Raw genomic sequence first — 23,143 nt, 5'->3', positions numbered from 1 at the left:
CAACCATAGACCCAAGCGCAGAGGAGGGCTTGACTGGCTAGCTGGCAAGCTGCTTGATTGGATTGGATTGGACAGCCAGCTGGATGGTTGGCCAGAAGCCATATGCATAGTGCCGTCATGCATGTTCATGATTTGACAACCTAGAAATGTATAAAACCTGCCCTCGGACTGACTGATGGTGTCAGTTTTTCTCTTCTGAAAGTCGTTCCCGTCCATTGCCCTGTTCTGATCGTCTCTTTGCTTATCCCCTTGTGCATTTTGCTGCTGCTGCTGCTGCTTTCGTGTGGGCGATCTTCGTCTTGCGCTTGCTCCCCTAAGCTCAGCCTTCTAATCTTCTGGTACTCTACTCCTAACTCATTTCACTTTGCTCTTGTGCCCCCCTTACCTTTTCTCGTTCTCTTTGACTCTTGGATACCCCTTTGCCATCGTTGAAATGGTTAACCCTTCGCCCCGTATTGTCTGGCATGACAAGCATCAGGATGTCGAGGCTGGCAAGACATCAGGCGTCACTGTCGCCGCAGATGCTGTGCCCACGCGTCCACAACTGAACAGAGCCGTGTCGCGTGGCTCAATGTCTATTTCGTCCATCAGAGAACGCCGGAACTCAATGTCTGTAGCTGCAGCCGAGTTGCCCATCCAGTACCGCACCATGTAAGCAATATTCCCTCCGGCATGTGCCATTGTACCAATGTATTGTTTTTGCATTTTTCTTCTGGCTGGCTAGCTCCTGATCAACTAACGCATGTACATCCACAAACAGCTCCATCGACATTGATGAGTACAAAGCTAAGGAGGCGGCCACGAAAAAATCCAAGCATGTAGCTGCAACTGAAGGTAATTTTCCCCGTCCCCCGCGCTGTTACTGACAACACCCCTTCTCCCTTGCTCAGCCCCGCCCTCCTTTCACAACCTGCTCATGGCTTTTTTGTTTCCCTGACGCTAACCACATGGACTTCCCGTTACTGCGCGTCCGTAGATCTTGCCGAGCTGGAATGGCATATTCTTTCCTCTGAGGAGATCCTCCGTCGCCTTAGATCCTCGCTGTCTAGCGGTCTCTCTTCTGATGAAATTGCCCGTCGCCTGGCTAAGCACGGCTCCAACACACACTCGCTCCCACCAAGCGATCTGTTCAGCCGCCTGTTTGGGTACTTCTTCAAGGGCTTTGGCCCAGTGCTCTTGGTAGCCTCAATCCTGGTTTTCATTGCCTGGAAGCCACTGGGAAAGCCCCCGCAAAAGGCTAACCTGGCTTTGGCTATTGTGCTGATGGGCGTCTTCATCATCCAGGCTTGCTTTAACCTCTGGCAGGATTGGTCGTCGTCCAAAGTCATGAACTCCATTAAGACGATGATGCCCAGTACCTGCTTGGTCATTCGTAACAGCACTCAGGTTTCTATTGATGCTTCAGAGGTTGTGCCCGGAGACATCATGGTCATTAAGGCCGGGGATAAGCTTTGCGCTGATGTACGGTACCTCCAGGTATCGTCAGATGCTAAATTTGACCGTTCCATTTTGACTGGTGAATCCGTTGCCGTCAACGCTACAGTTGAGTCTAACGACACCAATTATCTCGAAACCCTCTGCATCGGTCTTCAAGGTACCCACTGCGCTGCTGGTACTTGCATCGGCATTGTCGTGTCTACTGGTGATTCCACTGTCTTTGGCCGCATTGCCAAGCTGGCTTCTGCCCCAAAGGAGGGCATGAGCACCCTCGAGAAGGAGGTTTTCAACTTTGTGGTCATCATTTGCTCTATCATGCTGTGCATGGTTCTGCTTGTGGTCATTGTCTGGTAAGCTCTTTGTTTATCACTCACCTTGCTAGCCTCAATACCGTATACTAATAATAATCTACCATAGGGCTTCTTGGCTCCGCCAGAAACACCATGATTGGATCAATGTTCCCAACCTCATTATTTCGCTTGTTTCTGTTGCTGTTGCCTTTGTGCCAGAGGGTCTCCCTGTGGCTGTCACTGCTTCCATGACTATTAGTGCCAATATGATGCGCCAGAACAAGATTCTCTGCAAGTCCCTCAAGACCGTCGAGACTCTGGGATCTGTCACGGTGATTTGCTCTGACAAAACTGGAACTCTGACCCAAAACAAGATGAAGGTTGTTGAGTGTGCCACTGGAACTACATCTATGCTGGCCAAGGATGCCGCCAGCAAGTGGGTTTCCGGCAAGCATGATGATGGCACTACTAGCACTGCTCTTTGCCAACTTCAGGCGATTGCATCCTTGTGCAACGCTGGCCAATTTGATGCTTCGACAATCAACGAGCCGCTCAGTGAGAGACTGATTCACGGAGACGCTACTGACCAGGCTATCTTGAGATTTGCCGAAGGTCTGGCTCCCGTGGCCGACATGCGCAAATACTGGGCCATGCGCTACGACCTAGCTTTTAACTCCAAGAACAAGTACATGATTCGTGCCTTTAGCATGGCTAGCCGTGCCGGACTTTCTGCACTGTCTCTCGAAGTCGCTGGAGCATGGCAGGTCAATGATTTCTTGGTGACCATCAAGGGCGCGCCAGACGTTTTGATGCCTCGTCTCACTAAGTATGTCAATTCTTCTGGTGTGGTTTGTACCTTGGATGATCAGGTCAAGGCTCGCATTGAGGAGATTAAGAACTCTTGGTCGGCCAAGGGTCGCCGTGTTCTGCTGCTAGCTCGCAAGGCCGTCAATGGGTCCTTACTTCCTATGCCTTCTTCAAGCGCTGCCTTTGAAGCCGAGATCCAAAAGTCTGCCTCTTCAGGTCTCACATTGGTTGGTCTTTTGGGTATTGTTGATCCTCCCCGCCCTGAGATCCCTGAAGTTGTCCAGACGTTGCGTGGTGCTGGTATCCGCTTGTTCATGGTGACCGGTGACTTTGCCTTGACAGCCCAAGCTATTGCTGCTGAGTGTGGAATTATTACAACGCCCGTGATTGATACTGTGGACTCACTATCCCGCGATCCCATCAGCCTGGCTGATGATAGTGACAGGGACAGCGAGGGAGAGTTTGAAAAACACAGTGGCAGACGTGCTCTGGTCCTCTCTGGCCCTGAGCTCATGACCCTGACAGAGTCTCAGTGGGATCGCATCGCCCAGTACCAGGAGATTGTATTTGCACGCACCACGCCCGAGCAGAAACTACGCATTGTGCGCGAGTTGCAGGCGCGCAGCAATATCGTCGGCATGACAGGTGACGGTGTTAATGATGCGCCTTCTCTGCGTGCCGCAGATGTCGGCATTGCCATGGGCTCTGGCTCTGACATTGCTATGGAGGCGGCTGACATGGTTCTTCTGGATACCTTCAGCTCTATTGTTGAGGCCCTGCGCTTTGGTCGTATGATGTTTGACAACTTGAAGAAGACCGTGGCATACCTTTTGCCTGCTGGTTGCTTCAGCGAATTCTGGCCAGTCATGACTAATGTCTTGTTTGGAATGCCCCAAATTCTGTCTTCGTTCCTGATGATTATCATCTGCCTGTTCACTGATGCTGCTGCTGCTGTTGCGCTTGCATACGAAGCCCCGGAGGCTGATGTGCTACTGCGCAAGCCTCGTATTCCCGGAAAGGACCGCCTTGTAGACTGGAAGCTAATAGCGCAGGAGTACCTGACTGTTGGTTTGTATATGACCATTCTGTCGTTTACAATGAGTTACTGGTATCTCCAGCGTGAGGGCATCCCGTTCTCGACTATTTGGTGGTCCTTTGGTGACCTGCCAGGAATCGACCCCGACTACTATGCCTCCAAGCTAAATGTGGCGAGCTCCATATACTTTGTCACCCTTGTGGTTATGCAGTGGTTCCACCTGATGGCGCTACGGACTCGCCGACTGTCTATCTTCCAGCACCCCCCTTTGTTTAACAAGAAGACAAGCAACATTTATCTTTTCTTCGCTATTGGCTTTGCTATTGCCATGATCTTCTTCTGGCTATACGTTCCGGTCTTCCAGGATACCATGGGCACGGCGGCTGTTCCCGTGGAGCACTGGTTTCTGCCTATGTCATTTGGCCTGGGCCTGGTGTTTATGGATGAGACACGGAAGTGGGCTGTGCGGAAGTATCCCCACGGTTTCTGGGCTAGAATTGCTTGGTAATGGATGGGAGCGAAAGGGCCAGTTAGGGGTGGAAACAAGGTTTTGATTCTTGTATTTTAGTATAATATTGCACATTGCTTGACCAGTGCAAAAGAAGATATGAATAATGAATTACCAGGCTAATTTTAGCCCTAAGTTGTCCGTAGCCCTTATTCGATACTATAGCCTCATGATGGGTGAATGGGCTTAGTACTACTAGTACTAGGCGCGGGTAAGTTTAACTCCATCCGCTCTCGGCCCTGCTGCTGGCTGGATTGTTAGCTCAGAACATAAAAGCAGAAGCGTGTTCCTAGTCATAATGCTCTTGTGAGCCCTATATTCGTCTTGTTTGTAGTGGGCATGTTCTCCTTTTAGAGAGACACTGCAGGTCTAATAGACGCACATCAAACAAGACTCAAGATACCGGCGGAAAGCAACATTGCAATTATTGGGGCCGGTATATGCGGGCGGCTCGCTTATCACGCACATACTGCGAGAGGGAGACAAGGGGTCACTAGATGAGATCCTATCATTGTTCTTGAGGAAAGGGAACTAAACGCCAGGGAAATGGGACGCAATGGTTAGTAATCACCCACGACACTAGCATTACATGCCCACTCCCGTGCTGTAGGATTGACCCTGACCAGAGCTTTCACAGATGCACGACTAACACGTGCTCTTCCTATCTGTCAACGGCGCTCGATGCATTTTTATGTTTACCGCCGGACACATGCAGCCGTGTAGACTCGTGCATCACATGTTCGCAACTGCACTAGATTGCTGCGCCAATATACAGACCGGAGCGGCTGTCGTGCACATGGAACCTCGTGACAACAGTTCGCTAGCGCAGCAAATTGTAGCAGCCACTAATGCGCATACGGCATCGACACTATCAGAATATGAAAGCAGGGATATCACAGCGCGCCGGGTATGTGGCCATATTGTGCCACAGAAGTCAAATAGAATAGAGAAAAGAAAAAGGGTGGGCTACTGGTGTTGTCAAATATATACGTGCGGGTTCAGTGAGTCGGACTTTGACCAGGTAGCTCCTCGCCTAGATGGTACCCTGTTTGTTAGCAGCGAGCACAGCACATACCTTGTCAACGCGCAGACGGTAGATGATAGCACGGCTATTGAGAGTGGCGTGGCTACATCCGGAGACGCTACCGCGGCTGGAAAGACAGCGGAGCCAAGCATCGGTAGTATGGACGGGCAGCAAGCCACGTTTCCGAGACAGAGCCCTATTCATCTTGAAATAGCAGTGCAAACGCCCCGTAGTTATGGGATACTCGGCAGAGCAGCGTTCAGATATTAGGCATGTCCCACAGCAGCACGGCGTGTTTGTCATGTCGGAGGTTACGGGTCACGGCATAGCATGGTACGAATATTTCTACCTGCCAAGGAGATTAGTTGCATGCTTCCCGGAACATTGTATGCCGGAACAGGGCGACTCTCTATTTTCGAAGACACAGTAGAAAGCTCGAAGAGTATGAGTATAGAGAACCAGATAGGGACCGTAGGCCAATTAAATGGCCTGTGTGGTGATGTTGCTAATGCACGAGGCCTGGTCTGGTCTGGTCGTAGCATGAAGCGTCCACCATGCAGCTGGTGTCGGCTGCAAGTACTCGACTGACAGTCCCCACTGTTCCACTAGCATCGCCACTAACGTGCTTGGCTTGGGAGGGTCGTTTATGGGCAAGAGCTTCTGTGAAATGACGCAGATTCGCAGTAGTAAAAGTGGGCCCTGTATGCCTTCTGCATGTTTAAGCTGCGGCATTCCTTGCGACAAAATGGACAAAATGGAGCAGGCGCAGGCCGCAACGTTCGTAAATAAATGCATCAACATCGCAATAACCCAACTTGTGACTGATCTTTCGATTTTGCTGTTGAGTTTAGCAACTTCCCCCTTAGTGACGACGCTCTTGATATGGGCTGCCAGTCTTGCCCTTATCTCTCATAGGAACTAAATTTTTCTGTCGCTTTTTTATCACTATACTAAATATTTTCTCCTTTATCTCTCCCTGTAAAGAAAGCATTTATTAGCCTCGTCTTTTTAGCCTTGTTTTTTTGCTTCTTTTTGAGCCTCACTTTTCCCACCCACTCGTTGTTCATTTGAAGTCAATCTGTGTCTCAGTATCGGTTCGCTCTACCACGTCCAACTCCCCCAATAAATCCCAGAATAAATCCCAGAATAACGTCCTCCTCTTGTTCTTGATGCGTCTCCGCAAGGGCGCCTGGCTCGAAGTAGCCATCGCGATGGCATCCTTAATGTCGTCATCACTTGCCGATACGCCATCCCAATCGGCCGGCTTTTCCCCCGTGTCAACTTCCCTCACGCCTATTAATGAGGCTGGACGCTGCTCTATGCGCGGCCAGTGTGGATCCAAGAGCTGGTTTGGCAAACAGCTTCCATGTGTTGATAACGGACTGGCAGAAGACCCTGATGCCGAGACGCGCAAAATATTAGTTGACCTATGTGGCCCGAAATGGAGCACAGGTCCAGTATGTTGTAGTAGTGAACAGGTAAATTCACGCTCTGTCTGTGTTCTAGTGCTGCGGCAGCTTGCTAACAGCTCTTCTCGCGACTAAAGGTTGCTGCACTCAAGTCGGAAATGTCAACGCCAAACCAAATAATTGGATCCTGTCCGGCTTGCAAAGACAACTTCTTCAACCTCTTCTGCACATTCACGTGCTCGCCCGATCAGTCCCTCTTTATAAATATCACGCAGTCAATGTCTAAAGCCGGCAAGAGCATGGTGACGGAACTTGACCAGCTAATTTCCCACGAATACGGCTCTGGATTCTATGACAGTTGCAAGGATGTTAAGTTCGGCCCGTCCAATTCCAACGCCATGGACTTCATCGGCGGCGGAGCCAAAAACTACAGCCAACTGCTCAAATTCCTCGGCGACGAAAAAGCCGTAGGCTCTCCATTCCAGATAAACTTCCCCCGCCCAGAGACATACAGCGAGCCTAACATGGCTCCTCTCGAAGATATGAAGAATCCTAGGAAGTGCAATGATGAGGACCCAAGCTTCCGTTGCGCCTGCGTCGACTGCCCCCAAGTTTGCCCTGCACTAGCCCCCGTCAAAGAAGCCGGCTCCTGCCACGTCGGAAAGCTTCCGTGTCTTTCTTTTGCGTCCATCATCACCTACAGCATACTCATATTCTCGTTTTTCGGTATTGTTTTTGGTCGCGTTGCATGGAAGAAGCACGCTACACGTTGCACAGAACGCCATAGACTTCTCCAAGACACCCGTACAAGTGATGACGAAGATGATGAAGATCCCTTCCTGCGCAACAGTGGCTTCCTAGACCGTCCCCAGCGTTACCATAAGATCAACACCTGGTGCGATTCGGCCTTCAGCAGGCTTGGCCATTTTGCCGCACGTTTCCCAGCCATCACTATCGTCACCAGTGTTGTAGTGGTAGCTATCCTCAGCTGTGGCTGGGTGCGCTTTGATCTAGAGCGTGAGCCGGCTAGACTATGGGTCAGCCCCACATCAGAAGCAGCAGCTGAAAAGGCCTTCTTTGACCAGAACTTCGGGCCATTTTACCGCGCTGAACAGGTGTTTCTCGTCAATGATACATTGCCTAGTGGTCCAGGACCTGTGCTTAGTTACAGCACTCTAATTTGGTGGATGGGAGTTGAGAACAGCATTGCCGAACTCAAGGGCGCTACCTATGGAACAACCCTAAATGATGTGTGCTTCAAGCCTTTAGGCGACTCCTGTGTAGTGCAATCTATATCTGGATATTGGCAGGGCGACACTAACCTTGTTAGTGAATCTAGCTGGCAAAGCTACCTTGAAGGTTGCGCAAAGTCTCCAGTCGAATGTCGCCCTGATTCGGGTCAGCCCATCGAGCCCGATATGGTCCTTGGCGGCCATGGCAATAAGAGTGTTGTGGAAGCAAATGCTCTGATTGCCACATGGGTGGTGACCAATGCCGAACAGGGCTCCCCCAGGTCCAAAAAGCCATTGACTTTGAGATTGCCCTCCGTGACCGACTTCTTGAAGCCCAAAAGGAAGCTTCTGAGCGTGGCCTGCGACTTTCATTCAACACCGAGGCTAGTCTTGAGCAGGAGCTCAACAAGTCAACCAACACAGATGCCCGTATTATCCTCATCAGCTACCTTGTCATGTTTCTGTACGCGTCTATAGCCCTGGGCTCAACAACGATGTCAATGCATGACCTGATGCGTAACCCATCAATAGCGCTAGTCCAATCCAAGTTTACGCTTGGTGTCATGGGCATCGTCATTGTTCTGATGTCGATAACGGCATCAATTGGCCTATTTTCGTGGTTTGGACTCAAGGCTACCCTGATTATTGCCGAGGTGATTCCGTTTATTGTGTTAGCCGTAGGCGTTGACAACATTTTCTTGATTGTGCACGAGTTTGAGCGAGTCAACATTAGCCACGTTGACGATATGGTGGAAGCGCGTGTGTCCAAGGCTCTTGGCCGCATGGGTCCGTCTATCCTGTTCTCTGCCCTGACTGAGACAGTTTCGTTTGCCCTTGGAGCATTTGCCGGCATGCCAGCAGTGCGAAATTTCGCCATCTATGCCGCTGGAGCTGTGTTCATAAATGCGGTTCTACAAGTCACCTTGTTTGTGTCAATATTGGCCCTCAACCAGCTGCGTGTAGAGGACCATCGCGCCGATTGTATGCCGTGCATCCAAATCAAGGCAGCACGCATTCATTCAAGTAGCGCTAACCATATTGCTGCCCGCTACTACGAGGTTCCCGAGGAAAGTCTATTACAGCAAGTCATCCGTAAGCACTATGCACCGGCCTTACTCCTACGCAAGACCAAGACCGTTGTGATAGGTGTATTCCTTGCCATGTTTGCAACGGGCATTGCACTGCTGCCCGAGATTGAGCTGGGTCTAGACCAGCGAGTGGCTATCCCAGATGGCTCATACTTGATTCCATACTTTAACGATTTGTACGACTACTTTGAGGCCGGCCCCCCCGTGTACTTCGTAACCAAGGAAGCCAATCTTTCTCAACGTGCTCAACAGCAGCATGTATGTGCTCGGTTCACAACATGCGACTCCATGTCTCTGGGCAATATTCTTGAGGGCGAGCGCAAGCGTTCAGATGTGTCCTATCTTGCCGCCCCGGCCAACAGTTGGATTGATGACTTTTTCCTGTGGCTCAACCCTGCACTTGGTGATTCATGCTGTGTCAACAGCGACACTGGTGATGCCTGTTTTGCTGGGCATAACCCGCCGTGGAACGTGACAATGGAAGGCCTGCCAGAAGGCCAAGAGTTTGTAGACTACCTACAGCGCTTCTTAGCTGCACCTACGACCGAGGATTGTCCCCTAGGCGGACGCGCTTCGTACGGCTCGGCAGTTGTTATCGACTCGAAGACCGAAGTAGTGAAGGCCAGTCATTTCCGCACTATGCACACACCACTACGCAGCCAACAGGACTTTATCTCCGCTTATGCCGCAGCTCGGCGTGTGGCCAAGGATATCTCTCGCGAAACAGGCCTCGAGGTGTTCCCCTACAGCGTTTTTTACATTTTCTTTGACCAGTACGCCAGCATTGTGACTCTGACAGCAAAGCTGCTGGGGGCCGCTGTTGGGTTGGTTTTTGTGATTGCATCAGTGCTACTAGGCTCTGTAGTGACGGCTGCCGTAGTCTCACTAACAGTCGTCATGTCAGTAGTTGACATCATGGGTGCCATGGCGCTAATGGGCGTTTCACTTAACGCTGTGTCATTAGTCAACCTTGTGATTTGCGTAGGCATCAGTGTCGAGTTCTGTGCACATATTGCCCGAGCCTTTATGTTCCCATCGCTGACTCTCATGCAACTAGCCCAGCCACGCTTTGGCACCAGCAATGCTGCCAGAGGCAACAGCGACGGCGATGCGCGTGCGTGGACAGCGCTGGTCAATGTTGGCAGTTCCGTGTTTAGTGGCATCACCGTCACCAAGCTGCTAGGCGTGTCAGTTCTAGCCTTTACACGCAGTAAAATCTTTGATATTTATTACTTCCGTGTCTGGCTGGCCCTGGTCGTGTTTGCTGCCTTACATGCCCTAGTGTTCTTGCCTGTCGCTCTAAGTATGGCAGGCGGTGAGGGTTATGTCGACCCCGAAAGTGAGGGTGGTATCGAGGATGACTTGGCAGCACGACGCTTCCGAGCACTAGAGCGCGATGATGATAGTGACTACGATAGCGAAGATGATTATTGAGCGCAAGAGGCATGCGTAGAATTAGAGACAGACTAGTTCCTATTTTACAGAGTTTGATTTTTTCCTTGCCTGTGGATTTGTGACGTCATCTCCCCAACCAGAAGTTCGTCTTCCACAATCGCCGTGGTGAACAGGGTTAGCTAATGCTAGGGTTTGTCTATATCCATTTGCCGAGATTAATTGCCGACAGCCAAGAGCACCTTGGACTTGAGAAACGCCTCTTGTAGCTGGTCTACCCCAGACTTCTCCTGGCTGTCTCAAGCCCCATACCCCTGTATGTTTACAGTTTCTACTGCTTCGGCAGATGTGTTTAAAGCCGCAAGCTAGCGAAGACATTCGACGGCTACAACTACAGTGTTAGTACAGTGCTATGCACACTTGACGACGGGTTTTTGGATTAGGGGCCCAAGCGAATAGGAACTCGGCTTGTGGGAGGATGGAGAGGAGGGGTTCTTTACTGACTTTTTGTAAGTCGAAATAGCAGGCACCGGGCTGGAGGTTAAGAGCAAGGCAAGGTAGGGGTAGACTAGATCAGGCCAGGCCAGGCCGGGCTTTGGTTTGCTTGTTTGGGTAGGTGTTGATGCGGTGTTTATCTGCCGAGAAGTAACAGAGCAAAATCAGGATGCGACGGGAGACGCACGGCAGTTATCTCCACTGCCTGGTCGCTGTTTGTTATAAGCTGTAGGTCTTGTCCTGCTTTTGACGAGCGGGATTTGGCTTTGGAACTCGTGCTTCTCTGTCCTTCTAGCCATTGCTTTCTTTCTCTCTTTCTCTCTCCCGTGTTTCCATCCTTTGCTGTTCTTCTTTTCTTGTCTCCCACTCTCTCCTCTCCCTCCCCTCCCCCCTCCCCACAATGCTCACCTCTGCTATTCTCTCCTTTCTTGCTGCCCACTACCTCCCTATTGCCGCTGTGCTGTTAGCTGTGCACCTGACTCGCAACTATTTCTGCCATGGTCTGCACCGATACCCAGGCCCGTGGCTTGCACGCCTGACTGACTTCTGGCGGTTGTGGGATGTGTACAACCAAGCGCCCCATAAGACACATCGTGCGCTGCATGCGCGCCATGGCGATGTGGTGCGTCTAGGCCCCAACGTGCTGTCATTCTCAAGTCCGGCAGCTGTTAAGGATATCTATGGCCTGAACAAGGGCTACATTAAGAGCGATTTCTACATTGTACAGCAGTCGATTGTGCAAGGTCGTCGGCTAGCGTCGCTATTTAGCACTACCTCAAATGCCTTCCATGCGACCTTTCGACGCTGTGTGAGCAGTGCCTTTGCCATGTCTGCCCTGGTCGGGTACGAGCCGTTTGTGGATAACACCACACGGCTGTTTCTCGACCGCACAGAAGAGCTGTTTGCCCAAAAGCCCAATTCTGACGCCCCCGAGAGCTGTGACCTTCCTCGTTGGCTGCAGTTTTATGCCTTTGATGTCATTGGCGAAATCACCTATAGCAAACGCCACGGCTTCATCGAACGCAATGAGGACGTTGACGGCATTGTTGGCTATCTGGCTAAGCTGTTTGTTTACGTTGCGCCGGTAAGTGTACTCTGTACCCCCATCTCACCGTGTTCTATTCCACCCACTAACACCCATCGAATAGGTCGGTCAAATGCCTTTCCTGGATCTTCTTTTTCTCAAGAACCCGCTGTATCTCAAGCTCTCACAATGGGGGTTAGTTGACAGCACATTTCCTGTCGCGCAGTTCGCCCGCACGCGTCTCGCCGAGCGTGTACCCAATCTATCCTCATCTCCCGACATCCTCAAGCCGACGTCATCTCCCAGCAAGCCGGATCTCCTCACCAAATTTCTTAATGCCCACGCCGCCCACCCATCCGTCATGACGCCCACTCTTGTTCAGACCATGGCTGTTAGCATGGCGTTTGCTGGCAGCGAGACTACCGCCATTACATTATCGGCTATCTTCTACATGCTGCTACGACACCCCCGCGCACTGGATGCACTCCGCGACGAGATTGATGCTGCCGCAAGCCGCGGCCACTTTGCCGACCGCACTACGGGCCTCACCACTTTCGCCGAGGCGCAGCGCCTCCCGTACTTGGGCGCCGTTATCCAGGAAGCCTTCCGCGTCCATCCGGCTGCAGGACTCCCGTTGGAGCGCATCACCCCCGCGGGAGGTGCTGTCATTGATGGCCGCCACGTGGCGGGCGGGACAATTGTTGGAGTTTCAGCATGGGTTTTGCACCAACGGCCTGAGATCTTTGGCGCCGACGCCGATAACTTCCGCCCCGAACGTTGGCTTGTCGATCCCACGGCTGATCCAGTAGCTGAGGAGAAGCGGCTCAAGACTATGAACGGCTTCATGCTACAGTTTGGCATGGGTTCACGCACGTGCATTGGCAAAAACATCAGCCTGTTGGAGATTTACAAGCTGGTCCCGTCAATGTTACGGCGTTTCGATGTGAGTATTCCTCGAAAATGTCATCTATCACTCGCTAACCCATGTTTCACAGATAACCCTAGCGAATCCTGAGGAAGAGTGGAAGCTTATCAATGCATGGTTTGTTAAAGTTGAGAACTTCAATGTGAACTTAAAGAGGCGAGAGCTCGTGCAGCCTGAAACATCACTGTAGATGTGTGAACATGAACAAGAATGAATTATTGGAATCCAATTACTATTGTATATTATTAAGCACGGGTATATCGCGATCCTCAGTAGATGACATTAGAACACATGTCCACCATCCTTTCCTTGTTCCCCTCTGATCTCATCACATGTCCTCCTTGTTGGAACTTGCCGGCACTTGTGGCTTGACATCAGTGATTGCACTCAGCATCCTGGATGTGCTAGGTTAGTATTTTGAACTGTTTATTGTAGGCGTTCGACGGACTTACTTGAGATTCTGCTCGCGCATATCGCGGTCAAGAGCATCGATATGTTTCGCATTAATGCGTGCTCTAGCAAGCTACAGGGAGTAAAATTATACAAGTTAGCTGTCATTCCATCCTGTATTTTTTTGTTCTGCTTGACAAGGGGCTACGCATACTGAAGCTAACGCAGCAGACGAAAGATCCTCGGCGGGTTCGCCGTGGGTCGTGGTGTTGTTATTAGTTGTGACTGTGGTCTCACCCTTATCGGCCACATCGTCGGCCGCGACTGAGGCTTGTTGCACTTCACTGCTGCCGTCCTCAGTACCACCAACATCGCTCTTTCGCTTGTTCTTCTTCTTATTCTTCTTCTTGTTTTTCTTTTTCGATGGCGTGTTTTCCTGGTCGTCAGCCTCGTCATTATCAACAGCAGGGGTAGTGGCTTCGGGAGTAGCCGCCACTTCTTGGTCGTTGGGGTTGGTCTCATCGTTGTCCTCGGATGCAAAGCGAGAAGCCATAAGGCCCTTTGTCTTGACTGGAGTGGTGGCCTCGATCGGGGGGTCCGCATTGGTAACTGGTGTCGGGGTCGTCATGGAAATTGCGGCCGTTGCCTGTCAAATCAAAGAAAAATGGAAAATAAAATCACTTGTAAGCTTGTGGGATCTTTGAATGGGTTTGTGTGTTTTGTTTCTTTTTTCTCTTTTTTGTTCATTGTGTGAAGTGATACTCATGATAGTAGAAGCAAGAAAAGGAAAAAAAAAAGGGCAGATGGTGATGATGTGGTATGGGATGACTGGTGTCTAAGCAGCCTTGGATAGCTGTACCTTAGCTTCGGCAATCTCCGCATCTTTGACCTTCAACTGCGCCTGGAGCTCATCAAACAACTTCTCCTTCTCAGCCGCCTTAGCCATAGTTTCCTCAGCATCCTGGAGCCTCTTCTGAAGAGCAGCAGCCTTTTCCTCCGCCTCTTCCTTCTTCTTTTGTTCCGTCTCGACCAGCTCAGTTAAGGTGTGGTGCATGTCTTCATAGTCGGCCTTGGCCGTCTTGATTGTCGCATCAGCCTCCAATTTGCGCGTCTCAACCTCTTTCTGAGCTAACTGGAGCTCCTCCTTGAGATCGCTCAGCTCTTTCTGCTGTCCTTCAGCCGTTTCACGTAGAGTAGCAAGTTCCTTGCGGGCTGCCTCGAGCTCAGCGCTTCCAGACTTGGTTCCGTTTTGTGCGGAGTCTAGATCAGCCAGAGCGTTGGCCTTTTCCATCTTTTCCAGAATGAGCTTCTGGCCCAATTCGTCCAGCTCCAAGTTGGCCTTTTCCAGGGCAGCCTTGGCTTGCGCAAGTTCGTCGGGAATATTCTTGAGGGCTTCGATTTGCTCCTCGAGAGCTTTAGCCTTCTCGGTAGCCTCAGCAGCTTGTGCCCTGCTCCGCTCGGCTAGCTCTTCGAGTTCCTTTTTGAGAGCAGCGGTGGCCTGGTCAGACTCATCCTTAACAGTAGCAATAGCACTGGCGTGCTCAGCCTGCTGCATGCGGGATTCATCTTGCTGAGCATTGAGAGACTGAGTGAGTTCAGTAGCCCTTTGCTCGGCAGTATCCAGAGATGCTTGTTTTTGCACTAGCTCTTTTTGGTGATCAGCAATTAGGTTCGTGATTTCATTCTGTTGATCATCCTCTTTTTTCTTAGCAGCAGCTTCATGGCTCGAAATTTGGCTCTTGAGTTCGTCGATTTCTTTTTGAAGTGTAGCAATCTGCGCTGCATTTTCAACATTACCAGATTCCTGGACCTTGGCGAGTTCGACAGCATGGGCTTCGTTTGCTGCCTGGAGCTCAGAAGTATTGGCAGCTTTGATAGTTTCAAGAGCCTCAGCTTGGGAGGCCTTGAGCGCATCTATCTCGGCAGCATGGGTGGTCTTAAGCTCCTCGAGCTTGGCAGAAAGCTCATCAGAGGCAGTCGAGGCAGAGGAAGACGCCTTAGAAAGCTCTTCGGCATGTTGGGTCTTGAGGGCATCAAGGGTAGCTTCATTTGCTTCAGTGGCGGCCTTGATGGCGGCCTGGTGATCTTCGATTACCTCGGCGTGAGATTTGACGAGTTCGTCATGCTTGCTTTCGAGTTCCTGGAACTTGCCTTTGAAAACAGCATCATCACGGAGAGTCTTGATTTCAGCCTCAAACTTGTCGGTGACATTCTGGAGCGCCTGCTTATGTTCCTCGTCGATCTTGGCAGCTTGCTCCTTGGCATTCTCCAGCTCAGCCTTGGCAGCATCCAACTCTGAAGTCAATTCGGCAACGGAGACCTTGGCAGAGGCAAGCTCAGAGGTGGCCTGATCCAATTCAGCGACCTTAGCGGCCAAGTCACTTTGAACAGCAGCTAGCCGAGATTCAACATCAGTCTTGGTAATATCAGCCTCCGCAGCGATGGACTCAGCAGCGGTCTTATGGCTAGCAAGCTCCTCTGACAGTGAATCGATCTTAGCTTGAAGAGCAGATAGCTCAGACTCGTGAGCTGACTTGAGCTCAGAAAGCGCGTTTGTCTGATCGTTAGAGGAGCTGTTGAGGGAATCAATTTCAGTAGCTTGCTTGGACTTGAGTTCAGCAATGGCAGCTTCGTGTTTGCTCTCAAGCTCGGCGATCTTGGAGGCAGACTCGGTGGTAGCCTGCTCCGCGGCCTTAGCAATGGCATCTTCCAGAGAGGACACTTTGCTCTCTAGAGCCTCCTTGGCGGCTAAAGCCTCGGAAACAGCAGTCTTGAGCTCGGCCAGCTCAAGTTGGGCAGCAGAAAGTAGCTCGGCGGATGATGTACACTTAGCTTCAAGCTCACCAACTTGGAGCTGATGCTGGGTCTTGAGCTCCTCTAGCTGTTTGGCGTTATCCTCTGAAATAGCTTCAGTATTAGTTGCTCCCTTTTCCTTTTCGATCTGGTCGCCAAGCTCGACAATTTTGTCCTGACCAGACTGGACTTGGCTCTTCAGTGCCTCAATCTCAGCCTCTTTTGCAGACAGCTTGGTCTTGAGTTCCTCTAGCTCCTTAGGAGAGGCAGCGCTTCCGGGAGTAACGGAACGATTGACAAGTCTGCTAGTTGTGGAGGTAGTAGAGCTGCTGAGAGATCCAACGCTGGACAAGCGCTTTTTGGGAGCATCGGAGGACGTGGCGGAGAGAGATTGTCTAGAGACGCTGGGAGTTCTGGTACTAACGGTGCTGGGGCGAGAGCTAGTGGTAGTGGTCCGTGCAGTCGAGGTTGATCCGGAGGTGGAAGAAAGAGGCTTGCGAGTAGAAGCGGTGGCAGATGAAGCAATGGAGCTAGTCCGTCTTTCGGCAGAGGCGCGAGCTGGCGAGGCGGGAACGGTGCTTCCAGGGTTTATGGATGATTGACGACGAGCAGCTGTGGAGGTCAAAGACGAAGGGCGTTTCTTTTCGTCTTCGGAGGCAGACACTGAGGCGCTTGAGCGGTGGCTAGCCGTAGTTGAGGAAGTTGCAGGACGACGGACAGTGCTGCTGTTGGCCGAAGGACGGGTGGGAGGCTTTGCCAAACCACCAGCAGCGCGCGAGGAGGCTGCCGCAGTGGTGGAGGTAGCAGTTTTAGCACTCGAAGCCGAGGCAGCAGGCCGGCGCACAGCTGAGGTTGTAGTAGCAGAGGCTTTTCTCAGCTCCGGTTTGGGGGTAGTGGAGGTAGATGAAGTTCCAGAAGCCTTGGAAACAGGCGATGTGGGAATTGAAGATGGTGTCAAAGTCGGGGTCGGCACAGGAGAGGCAGAGACAGGCTTAGCAGCCTCGGGCTTAGTGGTCTCGGCGGCCTCGACGTCGGACATGGCGACTTTATCAAAAAGCTATAGTTGCGTTTATTGACAATAGATAATGGGGAGAAGGTGAGGAGAAAAGAAAGAACAAAAAACAAATCAGGCGGGAAGATTGGCTGGAAGTTTTTCTTGACGGGACCGTGAATCTCGAGAACTCTGTAGATAAGGGAACGGAGATGGGGAAAAGTCAGCTAAAAGTTTTATGAAAACCAAGAAGGGAACCAGAGAAAAAAAACTGGCTGGTTGGTTGGTTGGTTGTTAAATGTGGAATGCGACACAGCAGCAGGCAGGACAAAACAGAACACAGCAGCTCAATGCAACAGGAAGCATAGCTAAGCAGAGAGGGGGGGGGGGGGGGAAGAAGACAGAAGATGGGTTGATCCAGACTAAGGAGACGAAGAGGAAAATAAGAAAGCTAGGATCGCCCAAGCCCTGGTCCAGGTCCAGGCGTGAAATTGGCAGCTGAGAGTTTTTGCGCCACCAGTTTAAAGCAGTATAATTGGTGAGAGCAAAGCTAAGCAAGCAAAGCTTCAAGGACTTGCGGCCAGACCCTTTTAGCTAGCAGAGGCGTGGACTTGAGTTGGGCTGGGCCATTGGCCTCTGGCTGGTCTGCTTGTCAAGAGCGGAAGCTGTACTATTGGATGATTTTTTCTATTGGGTGCTGCCTGTCTGCTGGTTGGTTTGATATAGGTTTTTTGCGTTTCCCATGCTGCTACTCATGATAGGACATCAACTATAATATTGGGCTCACCTTCTAACAAAAGACGAGTTATTGGTAAATTGAAAAGACCGGTGATTCGACTAACGGCGTAAGAAATCTGCGAGAGGCGGAAAAGGAAGGAAAAAGCGTGAGAAGACAGACAGCAACAATATCGAGAGCACAACAAAGGAGAAAGGAGGAAGCCAAATGGAAGAAGGGAAAATTCTTCTCGTGATCCTTAGGTGACAAGATAAAAGAGCAAGAGCGAAGAGAAAAGGAAAGCCGCAGAAGGGAACAGAAAGTTTGGGGGAAAGGGGAAGCTAGGGAAAGTGGTACTTACCTAGTACTGACTGACCTACAACCTGGAGTTCGGCCAAAGTGGCTGGCTGGTTGGTTGATAACGGAGGATTAGCTGTGTGCTACAGGCAAGCGTGAGAGAAGAAAAAGAGCAAGAACGAAAAAAAAAAAAAGGAGGAAATTACTTGCGAAAAGACCAAAATCGGCTACAGCACGATTGGAAGGAATAAGAAATAAGTAAGGCACGAGGGGAAAAAGAGGAGGAGGCACTCATGAGCTACTTCAACTTATTACAAGGTACATCAGGCGGGTGGAGTAAAGTGAGATGAGAAGATGGTAGAGAGCAAGGGAAAATAGAAACCGAGGCTTTTTTTCTCTGTCGTTTTTCTCTTCTTCCCTTTCACCATATTTCAACCTTCTATATTCCACTTCGCGTTACTTTTGTCAACATGTACTATACTACTAACTGACGAAGTCTGGCCCCCCCAAGACTTGTCTTTTTATTGTGCTAAGAACAAACAATCTGTCCTCGTTGCCCCCCCTCCCTTCATATAAGCTTTCACTCAGGGGCTCAACGACTAAAGCAGCGAACATGGAGGGGTCCAACCTCCGCCTTGCCGTCCTTCTATTCCCCACACGACAATGATTGATCAGTCTAGCCCAACTAGCGGAGCGCGAAGCCATGACTTGGAAAGGAGACGAAAAAAAGGTTGGTTTCAGGGGTTAGTAAGTTAGCCATTGCTAGCGCGAGGAAGCTATGAACTTGACGAAAATACAAAGTTGTTTTCTATCTTTGAGGTTAAGAAATTTCGAGGCAGTCTGGGAAAACATTGAAAATCGTTGTTTGTGGTGTCCCTGCCGGAGCAAAGTAACAGCTTGTCCGATATGGTCTAGGGGCTAGGATATCTCGCTCTCACCGAGAAGGCCGGGGTTCGATTCCCCGTATCGGAGACGTAAAACGTTGCTTTGTCGATCTTTTCTTTTTCTTTGAAAGTTTTTTTTTCTTTGTTTGCTTCCTTTGTTTGGATACACAGAATCCACTAAACGAAACAAACTTCTGTGAAAGGCGGGGATTGTTCAGATGACCTCGAAACAATCCCCAGGATCTCCCTTTTGTTTGCCTCCATAACTATCGCATGTATCTCGTGTCTTCATTCGCCCTTCCCTTCCCTCACGGTGATCCTCCCCTCCTACTGCAAATTATCACATGCACATGCCAATATTGTCTGCCCCCCTTTGGCTCCGCTTTTACTACACTTCTCTTTCCCCCCCCCCCCTCCTGTTGTCTTTTGTCTATCTTCGTCTTCCTGCAATCCTCCTTGGCTGTACTAAGCTGGTATGGAGTCCAATGTAACATGTCATAGTTGCAAGCGAGCTGCAAGCTCCGTGTGAATGGATATGCAAGAGTATCTTCGGGAGTATTATCTGTTTGTTTGCGTGTTTGCATGTCATATTAGATGTAGTATTTAAGACGTGGCCGTGTCACTAGGGGGTCTAGTTGTCTTTTTGTATCTTGTACTACAGCCAACTGTCTCAATGTTCATATCGAAAATTACAGTACATCGCAGCACATTATCAGACATAAAGAAATTTGCAAAGTTGTATCAAAAACGCCACTACGCCACTGGTATCATACATTGCATACAAGAAAATAGACAAACAAAAATGCCCTAAAAACCCAGCCCCCCCAAATCAAAACCTAGTCCCACCGTTTAGTTAAGGCATGATAGTGCTCTATCCACAGCCATCCGGATCGGCCCTAACAGCTTGCTAACCTCTGATACCTCTCGACTCTTCCTACGTTCCATGTCTGCGTTTGGCCCTTTCTTGGTTTCCCTTTTAGTTTCATCCCGTGACTTTTTCGGGTTGAATCCTTTCACAGGCTCGAAGCCATCATCTGACTCATCCGTTTCCTCTCCCTCATCATCAAGGTCTTTTCCCTTTTCTGTACCAAGGGTTGTAGCCCGTTCTGGAGCTGTTAGACCTACTGCGCTCGCCGCTTTATCTAGGTCCTCCAGCCACCCAATCGCTTGAGCGGTTATATGCGCCATTCGCAATGTGAACATATAGTGTCCGCCGCTTGTTAGCGACTGGCCTCCTGCATCTGTATCTTCAATAGGGACTGTCTCATCTGTGTCAAGAAATGCTGCTTGCAAGTCCTGCTTTTGCCATTGACGATGCGCACCGTAGATGCCAATGGGGGAATCACCCCCTGGCAGCTCCATGGCGTGGAATAAAGCTTGGACTACCATGATAGCAACAGGGATAATGACCTCGACGAGATCCTTGATAATAGTCGGCGGCGATGCATCGCGAATTGCTTGATCATCGATGCTGCGGTCGCATATAGAGAGAACCTTTATCATGTTTACACCAACACCGGAGTACGCCTTCTGCAGTGTCTCATTATGCTCATCAAGGAAGATAGCATGTGAATTTGGGTTCGCATTGCGCGTCCCGGTGCCAGATACATCCGGCAATTGGCTGAACTTGCGGCGCAGATAGCTTAGGTAGCGCCATAGCGGCCATGTGCTACGGTTATGGGGAAGTTGAAACGGTTGGCAGGCGTATGCCATGTTGTTCGCACCAGCAGCGTTGGACAGTTCGGAAATGCCTGGGACGTCCAAGACGATATTGTGCGACCTTGTTCGAAGGTCAAACTTCGCTTCCACATATGCTGCGGGGGCATTGGTGGTACTTGGGGTAGGTGGTGGTGGGAGGTCGCTTAGAGCTAGCTGAGAGGGCGTTCGAAAGCCAGAGGACGGAGCGTTGCCAGAGAATCGTGTTGGGGGAAGCGCAGAAGATATAATGCATTCATGTGCAGAGCTCGCATCTGTTTCATCCCGGCTCAACATAAATACTGGTTGTCTTGGCCGCCGAGGGGGTGTTCCGTGATCGATACCAGTAGCCTGTGAAAGATTCATAGAAATTTCCAAAGGAAAATGGCTATTGTCGTTTTCGCTTTTGTCGCCATATATTTCATAATCCAAGGGAGAGCCCGAGGGAGGTGTGGCTTGTCTTACTGACTTTCTATGGTCTAATACAGCCGCAACTTTGGAAGATGTCTTCCTTCGTTCAAAATTAGCCCCGCCTTCAACAGGCTCATGATTTTTTGCTTTCTGACTAGGCAGTGGATGCTTCCGCGGCCGCCCCCGTTTGACAGGCAATGCTACGGAAGGCAGTACCGCCGCCTCCTCTTGCTCTTGGAGCTCTCTTGTAGCGGACCCCTTCGACCGTTTCGATTTGGCACTAGTATGCGGCACTGCATCTTGCTCAAATGACAAGTCTTCGCGTGAGCGTTTGCGTGCCGATGCAGTAGGTTGTGATGATTCGGAAACAGCGTCGACAGTAGTTCTAGAGACCGTGCGCTTGGACTGGAACGTCTCTGGTTTTGATGCTTTTGCAGCAGGGGGCACGGGCATCACACGCTTGCCGGGATTATATTGCCGGGGGCCACCAGTTTTGCCGCCAGTAGAGAAGCGTTGCGGTGGAGGGAGCATAGCAGGGATTTCGTCATCTTCGCCAGAGCTGGATGAGCTAGAGATAGAGAGAGATGGGTAGAGAGCGCCGTTTCTGTGGAATTCGTCTTGGTCGATCGCGTTATGGCGCTGCTGTCCGTCGCGAGTCAGCTGTTGCGCAGCTGTGGACAAAATGGTAGGAGAAGGCGCAAGGGTATTTAGACAAGAAGCAGTATATTGAGTATTAGGAGAGTGAGAGTCGTTGAGGTTGAGAAGGTCGTGTTGTAGCGCGTGCTGATTGTGAGTGTGAGAGTTGCGTCCGTGATGGCGACGATGCTTATTCAATGGCAAGGCCACGGGGCCCTCTATTGACGGCAACACGAAGTCGGGGTCGTCGCAAGATATGAGCGAAGACATGACGCCAATCATGGCAAATCAAGCACAAGAGCAGGAGAGGGGAAGAAAAAGAAAATAAAGGCCGGAGAGAAAAGGCACGCGTTTGTGTGGGTGCACGTGCAGGAATAGGATGGGTACACAAACAGCCAGCTAGTGCCAGTACAGGCTGAATTTCAGATCCAAGCAGCCAGGGGTAAGATGGGAGCAATATGGCAGCAGCACAGCACAACAATGAATGGGCCAAAGTGCATGCATGAAATATAGAATGAGGAAGCAAAGGTGGCGAAGTTAGCAGTCAGAAAAAAGAAGGGAGAGGCGGAAAGCGAAAAGCGAAAAGCGAAAAGCTACTTATGTACAAGAAAAGAAAGAGGGAAATTGCGACATAGCGGGTTTTTTTCGCCTTCAACTGGATATTATAGAAAAATAAGGTGGGCGATAAGAAGGGGAAAAAACAACTGATGAGAGAAACGAAAAACCTCACTTGTTCATTCTTGAGCATCTATGCAACCGCCAAGCCAATCAGAGCGGCGCCTGGTCCATTATTGTTCTTACTATATAGTAAGTTTTTCTCTTCTTTTTTTTTCCCCTTTCCATTCACTCTTACTTCCAGCTAAACAAAGCAAATGGAGCAACAAACTATGCAGTTTCCTTGACTTTCCACATGCTTCTTTCTACCCTTCTTGGTCTGCCACTTGCCACCAGCTACAACCAACCTGTCATCAGCTGTGAAACCTTACCCCCCAAATTTCCCCACAAAGCTGCCATCTGCAAGGCACATTAAATGCCGTAGTCATATCATAGTGATCACATGTTTTGGGAATAATGGCTTACGTATTTCATAAGATAACTGCATATGATTTACATTATTACGGCATACAGCTGCCAAAGCTCTCGCGATCTCCGACTATCCATTTCTCTATACAAAGACGATTGGCGGGTAAAACATAATGATTAAAAAGATGAACAAACAATTTCAACACGGTAGTTTGGCAGCACAACGAACTGATCGTCTTCTCCCGAGTCTTTGCACAGGCAAAGGAGGAATCACGCAAGATGACCAGCCGTTCTGTCTTGTCCTAAAAAGAACAACTGCCAAACACCAAGCCCGGACTGTGGGCGCCGCTTCGTATAGCAAGAGAGAATGGCAGGACAAACTAATCAAACCTCCCGCTAGAAAGATAAAAAGAGAGATTAAAGCTAAAACAAACACAAATGAAACAGGAAGACATGAATGAAACGCTGTGCATGATGAAGTTGCGGTAGTGAATAGGCAAGATGCTATGGAGGCCAACAAGAAAGAAAAAAGGACGAAAAAGACAAAGGAAAAAAGTATTGGCTGTGGGAGGAAAGACAAGCGAAACGCTTATAAAAGAATATCGAGAGATGTGATATATATATGTACAAAACAAGAACCT

General features: G+C 50.2%; 5 protein-coding genes across 5 annotated transcripts; 3 read left to right on the top strand and 2 right to left on the bottom strand.

Annotated features, from left to right (window-relative positions):
• Window positions 1–433: 433 nt before the first annotated feature.
• Window positions 434–4,078, top strand: HOO65_020818 (Sodium/potassium-transporting ATPase subunit alpha-1; the record flags this gene model as incomplete). The annotated part of the gene is made up of 4 exons (XM_071006334.1): window positions 434–651; window positions 761–834; window positions 977–1,787; window positions 1,855–4,078. The coding sequence occupies 4 exons, from the start codon at window positions 434–436 to the stop codon at window positions 4,076–4,078; spliced, it is 3,327 nt and encodes a 1,108-aa protein (XP_070861456.1).
• A 2,235-nt stretch (window positions 4,079–6,313) lies between these two features.
• Window positions 6,314–10,265, top strand: HOO65_020817 (NPC intracellular cholesterol transporter 1-related protein 1; the record flags this gene model as incomplete). Its single annotated transcript, XM_071006312.1, has 3 exons — window positions 6,314–6,559; window positions 6,787–7,962; window positions 8,025–10,265. The coding sequence occupies 3 exons, from the start codon at window positions 6,314–6,316 to the stop codon at window positions 10,263–10,265; spliced, it is 3,663 nt and encodes a 1,220-aa protein (XP_070861455.1).
• An 853-nt stretch (window positions 10,266–11,118) lies between these two features.
• HOO65_020816 (Pisatin demethylase) lies at window positions 11,119–12,857 on the top strand (the record flags this gene model as incomplete). Its single annotated transcript, XM_071006654.1, has 3 exons — window positions 11,119–11,802; window positions 11,867–12,685; window positions 12,738–12,857. 3 exons carry the CDS (start codon window positions 11,119–11,121, stop codon window positions 12,855–12,857), a joined length of 1,623 nt encoding a protein of 540 aa, XP_070861454.1.
• Window positions 12,858–12,995: 138 nt separating this feature from the next.
• HOO65_020815 (Intracellular protein transport protein USO1) lies at window positions 12,996–16,889 on the bottom strand (the record flags this gene model as incomplete). The annotated part of the gene is made up of 4 exons (XM_071006313.1): window positions 12,996–13,062; window positions 13,120–13,190; window positions 13,272–13,703; window positions 13,917–16,889. 4 exons carry the CDS (start codon window positions 16,887–16,889, stop codon window positions 12,996–12,998), a joined length of 3,543 nt encoding a protein of 1,180 aa, XP_070861453.1.
• Window positions 16,890–19,586: 2,697 nt separating this feature from the next.
• Window positions 19,587–21,749, bottom strand: HOO65_020814 (uncharacterized protein; the record flags this gene model as incomplete). Its single annotated transcript, XM_071000164.1, has 1 exon — window positions 19,587–21,749. The coding sequence occupies one exon, from the start codon at window positions 21,747–21,749 to the stop codon at window positions 19,587–19,589; it is 2,163 nt and encodes a 720-aa protein (XP_070861452.1).
• Window positions 21,750–23,143: the final 1,394 nt, after the last annotated feature.

Source organism: Ceratocystis lukuohia, assembly GCF_044167205.1.
Source record: "Ceratocystis lukuohia strain C4212 chromosome Unknown Supercontig2_pilon, whole genome shotgun sequence".
In the NCBI taxonomy this organism is placed as follows: domain Eukaryota; kingdom Fungi; phylum Ascomycota; class Sordariomycetes; order Microascales; family Ceratocystidaceae; genus Ceratocystis; species Ceratocystis lukuohia.
The sequence above is the reverse complement of the archived record's forward strand: the minus strand, read 5'-3'. Positions and strand labels throughout refer to the sequence as shown.